Raw genomic sequence first — 12,968 nt, 5'->3', positions numbered from 1 at the left:
TACCAAAATATGTATTTCTACTATGCGATGTTAAAACATTATCTATATTTATAAGCTGTTTCTACCTCAAAAATGTATCCGCTACTGATCCTAATGCCTTATGTTTCGTTTGCGTACTGCTATTTTGCCTTCATGTCTGCCCTAATATGTAAACCACATAACTACTACTATGGTAAACATCGTTTACCACAATGTTTTTACAACGCGGTACCTTTACCACGCGGCCGTGACAACGTAAGTCATTACCAAGACTTGCGCTGGAGGGCGCTAAAGGATTACAAATAGTTAATTTACTATCCCAATACCTTCCCTAGGGTCCACGGGGACTGGTGTTAGAATAGTAAATTATACTATTCGAAATCCGCGCCCCCAACGCAAGTCGTGGTAACGACTTGCGTTGTCACGGCCGCGTGGTAAAGGTATGCGTTGTGACGGTACGTGTTGTACCGTCATACATCCTACTACTATGCAACCACTGTGAAGCGCTCTGATGCCTTCATATCAAGTTCTCACTATATAAAACTCTACAAATAAATAAATAAATGAATAATCCCACTTTTCTCCTATAGGAATATTTTGTTAAAGCCGGTGAGAATTTTTTATCACACCACTGTGATCTTGTGTAGTTGCGGAATTTTGTGGTATGCCAAATGTGCGTGATTTTTTCCTGTGAGAGTCTGGTTGATGTCTCGCTTGGGCATTTTTCCCCTAGGAACAGAAATTTGCTCCTCAAACTAATCTCCTGCTGGTGACTTTGTTGTGCAAAATATACCATCATGTAGAAAGGTTACTTCAGACACTGGTAAAATGTATTTAGAATGCTAGAATTTTTTTTTTAATTAAACGTATTTTACGGAAGGAATTTGAAATTTCGCACATCACTAGTTTTGTGTTGATGGTGTCAGTGTTTTTGTTTTTTCTCTTCTCAATTATTTGGAATTTGTTCTGAATTTAATTGGAATTTGTTCTGACTTTGTTTTTGGTTTTAAAGAAGTCTCTAAATTAGCATTTCTTGATGCATTTTACATTGGTTTTATTTTTCTGCACAGGTTTACAGAGTCCAGCCTTTTTGACATAACTTCAAAGACTGAAATTTATATAGATTCTATTTCTATTGTAGATTATCATATACATTTGTTGCTGAGATCTCTACGCTGAGTCTGTCATGAGCTTCATTTAAATACAAGATTTTTTCAGACAACTTCATTTTTATATCGTTACTCAAAATCCTGTAGGGAAAGTAGAGATGAGAACCCTCTTTTTTATGCAAGTGGAAAGGAGGTCACCTCTAATCCTTCCTTTCCCATAAGCCTTAACAATACTACAATTTTTAGGTCTCGCCTAGCAATGCAGCGCCATGCGCTACACGCGTAAGCGAAGACTTATTGTTGCTGACTTGCTTTGCGATGCGGGACAGGATAGGTGCATGGGCTTAAAAGACATCAGCTGTGAACGCGTACGGCGGATTTAGCTGAATTGGCAGGACAGGCCATGTGCACGCTCACGGCGTCCCTTGCAGACAGGCGATTTGCAAGCTCATGGCCTCTCCTTCAGCATGCGCATTACAGACATGTCTCATCGGTCTGCAGGCTCCCTGGCTGTCTCCTCGGTACGCCACGGAGCTCTCCTCACCACTCGGGAGCCCCGTCTTGCCTCTGGTGCCATGCAGTCTGTCTCGCTCTTCGCCCAGTCCCTCTGATGGGGCCGGGACTTCAGCATGGAGCCTGCAGGGTTCTGGACGTCCTCTCCGGTGGTGGCTTCCTGTTTGTTTGGCAGTCCCCGCCCACGTCCCAACGAAGGCTGCCTGAGTTACAGTTTTGTCGCCATCTGCACCGGAGGCAGGGAGTGCGCCCGCGATGTCGCCTCCATATATGTGCACTGCACAGCATGGTAAGTGTCCTCCAAACAATGCACACTTTCCATCCTCTTCCCGTTAGCTCTGTTTCTCGTAGCCCCCTCTTCTGCTTGGCCGTCCCTTCCTTCTCGTTATGCCTGAGATCCACTCCGACATTTCTGTCCACGTCACCACACTTCTGATGCCGCCCAGATGCTCTCGTCCTGTCTTAGTGCACGAGGCTCCTGTTTTTCATTCACACATTCACTCTGCAGACACCCAGGGAGTCTTGAATTTGAGATTTGACCCGCATTCTCTTGACTTGGGGCCCAGGTGCTGTGAGTTCCCAGGCACATCTATCTACCATCTGCCCCACCCCAGCCCCTTGCCTGCAGTTCGCGTCATTGATTTTAATCTGAAATATTAACTGACAGTCTGAAGTTCAGGGCTCGAGTCTACCACGCTGTGTCCACATTTGCCGAACTGTGTCAGCACACCGGATTATGTGCCTTTGTTATGTACAACTGGCGGTGTCAGCATATACATTGGATCTCAGTCGCACATTCACCATGGGGACATATATATCGCTTTGTCCTGGTAGTTGTCAGGCTTAAGTTAAGAGGGCCACCTGGGCATGGGGCACATAATCTCGGGTGTCTCATTCGCACTGAAGACACTTTGGCTCGGTTGGCGATGTGGCGCGGATAAAACGTTGCTTCAATTGTAGCCGGTTGGCAGGCGTATAGTGTTTGATGTAGTTAGTGCTTGCTTGCTGGTTTCTGCATACGCTTAAGGCTGTGTGTTTCTGCTTCACTGTGATGTCCATTTGCTAACGCCTCTCTGCTTAACTCCTCAGCAAAGGAGATACCAACGTTTCCCAGGGTTTTTTAATGGCATATACCCTGTGGAGTGTTGGGGCTTTTCTGCAGTGCCCAGTCGAAGAGGTAATAAAACAGACATAATAATAATATATTTGTAATGGTGAACTTGCCTTGACACGTCTGCTTTTATCGGTGGCTGCTGTACTGGTCTCAGAGGTGAGGAACCCACCTTCACCATGGCCAGCTACCAAGGCCACCATACATGCCACTGGCTCAGAGTCTTATTTGGGGGAGTGGTATCTTCCATATAAAGTGAGTTATTGCCATTTTGCATTACACCATTTGATTAATGCTTCACGAAGGAAAAAAAAAAAGAATGACATTTACAATGCCAATAGCTCAAAATAATGTAATTGCTAGACCTATTACATTGTAAATGCTTGTTAGTTTTGGTGTCAGCCAAGACCTTTGAATAGTACAACAAAGTCTCAAATATATACATACGCACTTACAGGGGCTTTCAGCTAGCCCTCTTCATCCCATGATCCATAGTTTTGTCATTTATATTTGGCTTTCGCCTACCACAAGACACAGCGTTGGACTTGGCATTTTCTGCAGGTTCATCTCCAAGCGTTTTGCCTTCACTCCACGATTTTTGCTGAATTTGTTTGTTGACCTTAGAACTAGTGCTAAAGTTCTTCTACTCACTCTTCTAAACATAGTATCATTGGCTTATACCCAATTTGCATATTTAATTTACCTATAAGTCCCTAGTAAAGTGGTACTATATATACCCAGGGCCTATAAATTAAATGATACTAGTGAGCCTGAAGCACTGACTGTGCCGCCCACTTAAGTAGCACTTTAAGTATGTCTCAGGCCTGCTATTACATCCTGTGTGTGCAGTTTTAAACTGCCATTTCAGACTGGCAAAGTAACCCAATTTTGCCAGGCCAAAACCTTCCTTTCTAATACATATATGTCACCCCCAAGGTAGGCCCTGGGCAGCTCCAAGGGACGGGTGCAGTATATTTAAAAAGTAAGACATGTATGTTTTAGTTTTAAATGTCCTGGTAGTGAAAATCTCTTAAGTTCGTTTTTCACTACAGCAAAGCCTACCATTCCCATAGGAGAACATTGGAATTACCCAATTACATTTTATAACCATAATTTCCTAATAGGAACAGGCAACCCCTCCAACCTTGGTGTTTCTGGAATCACAATTTAAAATCCTAACTTGCGGTGTTGGATTTTAAATTGCAGTTTTGAAAATTTCTCTTTTTGAAAGTTGGAATTTTCCTCCCTTAGCATTGTAGTAGTACCTGTAGCCTGTCTCCATGGGCAGATAACCTACTTGCCAAGCCCAAATCTTCCTTTTTATTACATATAAGTTACCTCTAAAGTAGGCCCTGGACTGCCCATTGGCAGGATGCCGTGTTTTTAAAATGTAGGACATGTACGTTTAAGTTTTACATGTCCTGGTAGTGCAATACCCTTAAATTTGTGTTTCACTACTACATGGCCTATCTTTCCTATAGGATAACATTGGAGCTGCCATGTAACATTTTATAAATATAGCTTCCAATTATGAAAAGATAGTGTTAGAACTGGGGTTCGCTAGTTGGCTGAGGTAGGTACTTTAGGCCAAATAGGGACCCTTGCTTTCACGTCAGGGAAAGGAAGGACACCTTCTCAGATAGCCCCTGCTCACCCCCTCATAGCTTGGCACGAGCAGCTAGGCTTATCTTCAATGCAAGTGTGTAAAGTATTTGCAACCAAGCTCTCAGTAACCCAATGATGACACCACAAATGGATTCCACACGAGTTTCATAAAAACAGTATAAATTTATATAAAAAGATATACGATGAGACCACACGATATAAATCCAACCTATGCGTATTTGTAATATTCCACGTGGCCAGTTATTAGGCCAGCTAGCCCTTGTAGGTTCTGGCGAAAATAATGACCAATTCTAGATGATCCACTGCAGTCCTAATGTAATGCTATGCAATTCGTAATGCAAGAATCAGGCACTTCGCAATGTAAAAATAATGCAGTTTGGTATGCAACAATCAAGCAGTTCGTAATGCCAAAATAATACAATGCATAACGCAACAATCAGGCTGTTCGTTATGCAAACGAATAGAATGCGTAATGCAACATTCAGGTAGTTCGTTATGCAAAAATAGTGAAATGCATAATGCAACAATCCGATAGTTCGTAATGCAGAAATAATGCAATACGTAATACACTCTAGCCCCGATCACGGTGCTTTAGACAGTCTCTCCGCCACTCGTACTGGTTCGCGGTCAGTTTCCGCCAACAGATGCCCCCAAAACGGGTTTAGTGTAAACCAAAGTGCAGCTCCGCACTCCGGCCCCGGTACTGCCACTCCTTGGCAAGTATGGGCCACTTACGAGCTGAAGCAGAAGCTCACGCTGCAAGAATGGGAGAGGCCGAGAGCGACTCCCTCCGAGCACGCACCCCTCCCAAGACGGCGACACACATTACCTGGGGGGTGCTACCTCGCTCTCCTCTCCTTTTACCGCGACTTGGGCCTCCCATGAGACTTTGTGGATTCCAGGCAATGGGACTCGTGCCCTCCCCCAACGGGTTGGTTCGAGGTCCCGCTCTGGCGGGAAACATCCTTTACAACGCAACTTTTACCACGCAGTGCCTTTACGACGCAACTTTTACAACGCAAACCATTACAACGCATTGCGCTGGGGGGCGCTCTAGGATAGGGAATAGGTTTAATTTACTATCCAACACCTTCCCTACTATCCACTGGGACTGGAGTTGGAATAGTAAATTAAACTATTCCCTATCCAGCCCCCCAAAGCACTATGCGTTGTAAAGGCATGCGTTGTAAAAACCGCGTTGTAAAGGCATGCGTGGTAAAAGCATGCGTTGTAACGTCATACATCCCGCTCTGGCTGGGCCAGCGGCACAGCTCCTCTGGGGATGCTGGTCCGGGCTGCTGGTGATAACTAAGATCTCAGGCTGCAACCCGGCACACGCACACAGCATCACTGAGACTTACTTGAGCTTCGGGTGTGCACGATCACAGGGCAAACCTCACAAAGGTCTCAGGCTGCAAGAAGCACACGCTCACAGCGTCGCTGAGACTCACTTAAGTTCGGGTTGCACACGATCACAGGGCAATCCTCACGAAGGTCTCAGCCTGCAAGAAGAGCAGACACAAAGCGTCGCTGAGACTCACTTGGGGGAAAATCACTTACAACGCATTTATTACAACGCACTACCATTACAACGCAACCATTACAACGCAAACCATTACAACGCATTGCGCTGGGGCGCGCTCTAGGATAGGGAATATATTTAATTTACTATCCAACACCTTCCCTACTATCCACGGGGACTGGAGTTGGAATAGTAAATTAAATAAATCACTATCCAGCGCTTAAAAGCACTATGCGTTGTAGTGGTATGCGATGTAAAAACCGCGTTGTAACAGCAGGCGTTGTAATAGCCTGCGTTGTAGTGACACCAATCCCTCACTTGAGTTCCGGGTGTGCACGATAACAGGGCAATACCCACAAAGGTCTCAGGCTGCAAGAAGCACACACACACACAGCGTCGCTGAGACGCACTTGGATTCCGGGTGTGCACGATAACAGGGCAATCCTCATGAAGGTCTCAGGCTGCAAGAAGCACACGCACACAGCGTCGCTGAGATTTACTTGGATTCTGGGTGTGCACGATAACAAGGAAATCCTCACGAAGTTCTCAGGCTGCACAATGCACACGCAAACAGCGTCGCTGAGACTCACTTGGATTCCAGGTTCACACGATCACAGAACAGTCCTCACGAAGGGCTCAGGCTGCACAAAGCACACACACATAGCGTCGCTGAGACTCGCTTGGACTAAAGGTGCCCACGATCACAGGGCAATTCTTACGAGGGTCTCAGGCTGCAAAAAGCACACGCACACAGCATCACTGAGACTCTTCTGGAAACTTTTATGTTCCTGAATTTCCACAACAGGGAGCCAGCTCTCCTCAGGTCCTTGGGGATAAGTTACTTCAGGACACAGCACACAGCAAAGTCCCTTTAGCCTCTCCTTGGTTAAAGCAGCAAACTGTAGGCCAGCCCCAGAACACACAGCAAGGGTCAGTCCTTTCCTTCAGTCTCGTCAGCCGTTTCTTCCTTGGCAGAGATTCCTCTTGACCACGACGTAGATTCAATCCTTTTCAGTCTTGATAAATCCAATTCCAACTTTCAGGGGCTTCAGCTCTCATAGCTATACCCCTAAATGTCTTTGAAGTCTTTGTGTTCAGTGGGGCACTGACCCCTGTCCAAACCAGTTCTGGGTGTCTCCCTGCCAGTGACACCTTCTTCCTTTGATAGTGGGGGTCTGGATCCTTAATCACTCAGCAGGAGATGTAGCCATTGTTTTATGGCGGCAGCCCAGGCCTCCTCTCCTCAAGGGGCTACTCCTCCCCCCTACACTCCAGATGTAGATCAGCTTGTTGCTGTCTCACCTCCTCACCTGGGTCAAGACATTCCCCAGGAGACGTGTGGCTCAATGGTTAGAGCGGTACAAAAGGGGGTGGTGATGGACGGAGCATCTGAATCAATCAAGCACTCACACCCAGTCAAAAGATCTGGGTTTAATCCATCACCGTTCTTTAGCCCACTCTGCCACCCCAGTTCAGACATGGCTATATGCAAATTAGTCTGACCCTGTGCCTCATGGGAACAGTCCAGCCCGAACTGCCAAGCCATGTCTTCCCTGGACCGGAAACAAGCTTCTGAGGACCGGTTTCTGGCATTCCAGCCGTCTTCAGCCCGGCTTGCTTGAATCCAGTGGCAAAGTGAGAAAGGGACTCCCGTCTGAGCATACCCTGCCACACTTATCCCGGCCAAAAGCGGTACAAAAGGGGGAGGTGATGGACGGAGCATCTGAATCAATCAAACACTCACACCCAGTCAAAAGATCTGGGTTTAATCCATCACCGTTCTTTAGCCCTCTCTGCCACCCCAGTTCAGACATGGCTATATGCAAATGAGTCTGACCCTGTGCCTCATGGGAACAGTCCAGCCCGAACTGCCATGCCATGTCTTTCCTGGACCGGAAACAAGCTTCCGAGGACCGGTTTCTGGCATTCCAGCCGTCTTCAGCCCGGCTTGCTTGAATCCAGTGGCAAAGTGAGCAAGGGACTCACGTCTGAGCATACCCTGCCACACTTATGGCGGCCAAAAGCGGTACAAAAGGGGGTGGTGATGGACGGAGCATCTGAATCAATCAAACACTCACACCCAGCCAAGAGATCTGGGTTTAATCCATCACCGTTCTTTAGCCCACTCTGCCACCCCAGTTCAGACCTGGCTATATGCAAATCAGTCTGTCCCTGTGCCTCATGGGAACAGTCCAGCCCGAACTGCCAAGCCATGTCTTCCCTGGACCGGAAACAAGCTTCCGAGGACCGGTTTCTGGCATTCCAGCCGTCTTCAGCCTGGCTTGCTTGAATCCAGTGGCAAAGTGAGCAAGGGACTCACGTCTGAGCATACCCTGCAACACTTATGGCGGCCAAAAACGGTACAAAAGGGGGTGGTGATGGACGGAGCATCTGAATCAATCAAACACTCACACCCAGTCAAAACATCTGGGTTTAATCCATCACAGTTCTTTAGCCCACTCTGTCTCCCCAGTTCAGACATGGCTATATGCAAATCAGTCTGACCCTGTGCCACTGGATTCAAGCAAGCCGGGCTGAAGACGGCTGGAATGCCAGAAACCGGTCCTCGGAAGCTTGTTTTCGGTCCAGGGAAGGCACGGTGATGGATAAAACCCAGATCTTTTGACTGGGTGTGAGTGTTTGATTAGTTCAGATGCTCCGTTCATCACCACCCCCTTTTGTACCGTCAATGGTTAGAGCGGCAGACCCTGATGCAGAGGTCTAGCCCGGACCAGGGTTCAATTCCCGCCTCGGCGGGTCTTGGGCTCGATTTTCCCGGACCTGATAATTCTCGCCCCGGTGCCTATTCTACTCATGGGTCCCACTCTGCAACTCTGGGCAATAGCTTGCTTAATCTCCACAATGGCCCCATCAGTGCTAGGATGCCTGGCTTCACCTTAGGGGTGTCCAGGAGTGGGCACTTCACAGGGAAAGACCAGGAAGGGTTCCACAGCGGTGATTCGTGCGCTATATAAGCACTACATTTTAAATTTATCGCTTTCGGATCCAGAAAGTCAATCTACAACCAGGCAGAGACGCACAGAAATGTTAGAGCACAAAAATCCAGCCACTTCTAGAAGAGTGGTTTCTAAACACACATTGCAAAAATCACCTTCACAAAAAGATGTGTTATTAAATTGTGAGTTCAGGTATACTAAACTTCACCTCTCCATCTTAAGCCGATGGGAAGATAGGCTGAAAACATTTTACACAGCCTCCCCATTCAGTCCTATGGGCAAGATGGCCTTCCAACAGTGAAAAACGAAATTGTTATGTTATGTTATGTTATTTATTCTTTTATATAGCGCACGGCTACTCAAAAAGAGTGTCCCGGCGTTTTTGAGAGTATTTCACTGTCAGGACATGGCACACACCTCAGCACATGTCCTACCTTTCACATACACTGCACCCTGCCCAAGGGGTGCCTTGGACCTACCATAGGGGGGTGTCTGATGTGCATAGAAAGGGAAGGGTAGGCCTGGCAAGTGGGTGCACTTGTCAGGAGAACATGGCAGTTTAACAAACTGCACATAGACACTGCAGTGGCAGGCCTGAGTTCTTTATTTAAGGCTACTTTTGTGGGTGGCACCATTAGTGCTGCTGGCCCACTAGAAGCATTTGCATTCACAGCCCTGGCACACATAGCGCACTTTACTAGGGACTTTACTAGTAAGGCAAACATACCAATCATGGACAATCAATTACCATTGCACTTTACAAAGGGAGCACTTGCACTTTGACTCTGATCAGCAGTGGCAAAGTGCCCAAAGCATCTAAGTTGGCAACACCATGTCAGAAAAAAAGGTCTAGAGGGAAAGCAAAACATTTAGGGAACTTTAGCCAAAAAGGGCCAAGTCCAACAGATAGGGAAACTAAATTTGGTGACTATGGCCTCACAATTTAATCACACATCTTTTAGTAAACTAGGTTTTTAGATTACAGTTTTGAAAATGACACTATTAGAAAGTTGTCATTTTCTTACTTAAATCATCTGGTGCCTTCTGTCTGTCTCTGGAATACATGTCTAAGATGGATGACAGCCAGCTTCCTTTATTCCCTCTAGACAACCACAAACAAAGGAAGGGTAGGTGTGCCTGAGTGGTCATCTACATGGCGATGGGTCTCTCTGTGCAGGATGAGGGGGACATGCTGACACTTCCACCTGAAAGGGCTGTGTCCTGTCCCCACACAAAGGGCTGCCTACGCCACTGTTGTGAGTCTGGAGCCAGGGCAGGGCTGTGTGCACTGCAAAGATCTTTCTATCAAGGCTCCCTATTTCAAAGGCTAACACAATACATATTGGACCTTTGACACATGTGCTCAGAACACTGATGAAACTAAGGACATTCTACCAGGAAGAAAAGCTGCTGTGTTGTAGGAGGGACTGCCACTTTGCTAACTTCCTTGCTGTGTTGGCATGCTGCCTGCTACTTCTTGCTTGAAAGTGAGAAGGACGGGACCAGCTCTCTACATCCGAAGGGCTTAAGAATCTACAAGTACTTGTTAGCTTGCCTCCTGTTGCTGAAGTTTCGGGGATATCAAAGAGTTTCTCTTCTCAACTTCATCCCAGCACAATGACTTTACTTGTTGTAAGTTTTGCTCTGCCAAGTGGTGCCAATCCAGTCCAGGGCCCTCGGATGCAACTTTAAAGTGCTGCATCTGCCAGAACCTATGCTTCGCCATCTCTGCACTGATCGGACACAGACGTATCACCTGCAACGACATCGGGCGCAACGCATCACCACCGCTGCGAGGTCGGGACCCAGTGTACTGCACTCGTCACTGCCACAGTGCCTCTGCTATCACCACTTTAGGGATCAACGCATCACCACCAGTGTGTGGAAAAGATCAACACATCGCCTCCAGCATGGATTAGCCTGATGCATCGCCCTTGTGTTCGGACGTTCTGGCGTTTTATCTACAGAACTCGCGCTTTGCCACCACTGCATTTCGCTTTGTGACAGGATTAAGGTACTTTGCTTAGTGGTCTCTGCGTAGGACCTGTAACCTGCCTGCACTTCATCACGGGCAGCTAGAACTCTCGACTTTGTCATGGTCCAGTACGACCTACAGTAACCCCAAAGCACTATTTGCTTCAAAGCACTATTTTCACTTATTCTTTAAAAATTAATACCTTGACTTGTACTTATTGGATGTTTGCCGTTTTGGTATTATTTTTGTTCAGAATATAATGATCTAGTGTTTTAATCAGGTATGGAGTCTTTTTGTGGTGTTTACAATGTGTTACTGTGTGTGTTAGTGCACAAATACTTTACACGTGGCCTCTTTAGATTAGCCTGACTGCTCTGTGCCAATCTACCAGAGGGTGACCACAGGTGATCCATTAGTGTGCCTCACTTACCATGACTAATATTGTGGTTTCTGCTTGGACAAGGTGCATACCTCTGCCAACCACAAACCCGATTTCTAACAGGAGCCATTGCAGGAGGTTTTCTGAGGCTAGGGGAGAGGCAAACAAGGGGCTACTGCTAGATCTGAGATAATGGTCCCAAAGGTCATCCCACCAACGCTCTACTAACTCGCTAAGCCAAGTCAAAATTGGGCAGCTAATGCTCTCCTGATCCTGACATGGCAGGGATCTAGTGGGCCACTTGCAGTGTGGCAGAGAAACTGTCATTTGTTGGTCCTGTCATGTCTCTACTACTGCCTTGTAATTAGCAACAGGAAGGCGGCTGGTGGCACCTTTACAGAGGAACACTACCACCTTCTAAAGTAACTTACAGCGGAGGATGTCTGTCTATAACAGTGAAGAATATATGCCATCTGGCAGGTGTTTTCCTTGGGATAGTGTGCAGATGTGATTGAGAGCAGTTGGAAAGTGAGCCCCGACTAGAGAACAATAACTCTGTTTCTTCTTTGGATTCTGCTGTTAATCTGCCTATGACCAGAGATATAATCTTGGCCTTATGGTGTTAGTTCGCCTGTTCCTAAGACCAGAGTGTGGAGGAGTCGAGGGTCTGGAAATCGCTTCTACGTTGCCGCATTAACAAACTGATTCATGGATTTAGGTTAGCCTGCGGATGGCAGTTAGTCTTCTGGTACTTGTCAATTTTATTGGATATCTTTCCTTAATCACACGGGGCAAAGATGATGACAATTTCAGAAGATAATACTAACCTTTTGTAATTACTATCGGGTCTGCATTTCGATTACCTTTTATGCATCTGCATCCAAATATTAGATGTTTATTTGAATGTATATATGCCCCTTGGCATATAAGTTTGTGCATTATATAAATGGGCTCTTGGAATAATTTAATACACCTTAACCAGGAAATTGCTTTAATCGTAAGCGCCATCAGAACTCCGCTCTAACGTCATAACATTTGTCATACACAATTCAAGGTAAAATGTATTGCGAATTTACAGGAGAAACGTATTATCAACTCAAAATCCGATGCTCAAGATGTGCATTTTAAATGTGTTTTTTGAAATTTCATTTTGTGTTGCATGGCACAGCAAATACCAATTGTACTATAATTATAATGGAACAAATAGCAATTACTCATGCTTTTCTGTTGCGCTTTTTGACATTCGGTTTATCAGAAACCACATTGTGTACAGGGTAGACTCGCATGAATATCTTTTCTTTGACTTGTGGGTGTGACCCATGCTTGAAATACTATGGATGCTTGGTAGACCATTTTTGATATCAGAATCTTTAGTTTTGCCTGATCAAAAATCCAATTTCCGCAATCTAAATTGTTGTTCTATCTTTCCACAGTTCTGCAGCTGAGACTGCAGCAAAGACGGACCAGAGAACAGCTGGTGGACCAGGGCATCATGCCACGTAAGACTATTTATATGTAGAATGGCATCTGCTGCCAGCTCTCTGTTTTTATGTCCCATGTCGTAGTGTAAAAAGTCTTTGAAGGCAGTCTCATTTTTGTTTACATTTCTTTTATGACGTTTTTCATGTATTTCAACGGGTTTCAATAATAATTATATGCATACATACATTTAAAAAATAAATCATAAATCAAACTGTCAGTTTAACATATTGGACAATACTTGAGCGTGGAGTATGTGAAATGTCAGGCATAACAGTGCATTGATACTGAGGGATGAACTGTGGTGGTGGGGGGGGG

General features: G+C 45.9%; 1 protein-coding gene across 3 annotated transcripts in view; it reads left to right on the top strand.

The window, feature by feature from the left end:
* The window catches only part of MRTFB (myocardin related transcription factor B), a 364,509-nt gene that overhangs the window by 116,934 nt on the left and 234,607 nt on the right, over window positions 1-12,968 (top strand). For all 3 annotated transcript variants that reach the window (XM_086941355.1, XM_086941357.1, XM_086941356.1), the window contains exon 2: window positions 12,605-12,670. In XM_086941355.1, the coding sequence (XP_086797481.1) occupies window positions 12,605-12,670 (66 nt within the window). The remainder of the gene's footprint in view (window positions 1-12,604; window positions 12,671-12,968) is intronic.

The sequence above is a fragment of the Lissotriton vulgaris genome, chromosome 10 (genome assembly GCF_964263255.1).
Source record: "Lissotriton vulgaris chromosome 10, aLisVul1.2, whole genome shotgun sequence".
Classification (NCBI taxonomy): domain Eukaryota; kingdom Metazoa; phylum Chordata; class Amphibia; order Caudata; family Salamandridae; genus Lissotriton; species Lissotriton vulgaris.
Note: the sequence above shows the minus strand (reverse complement) of the source record. Positions and strands in the feature narration are given on the sequence as shown.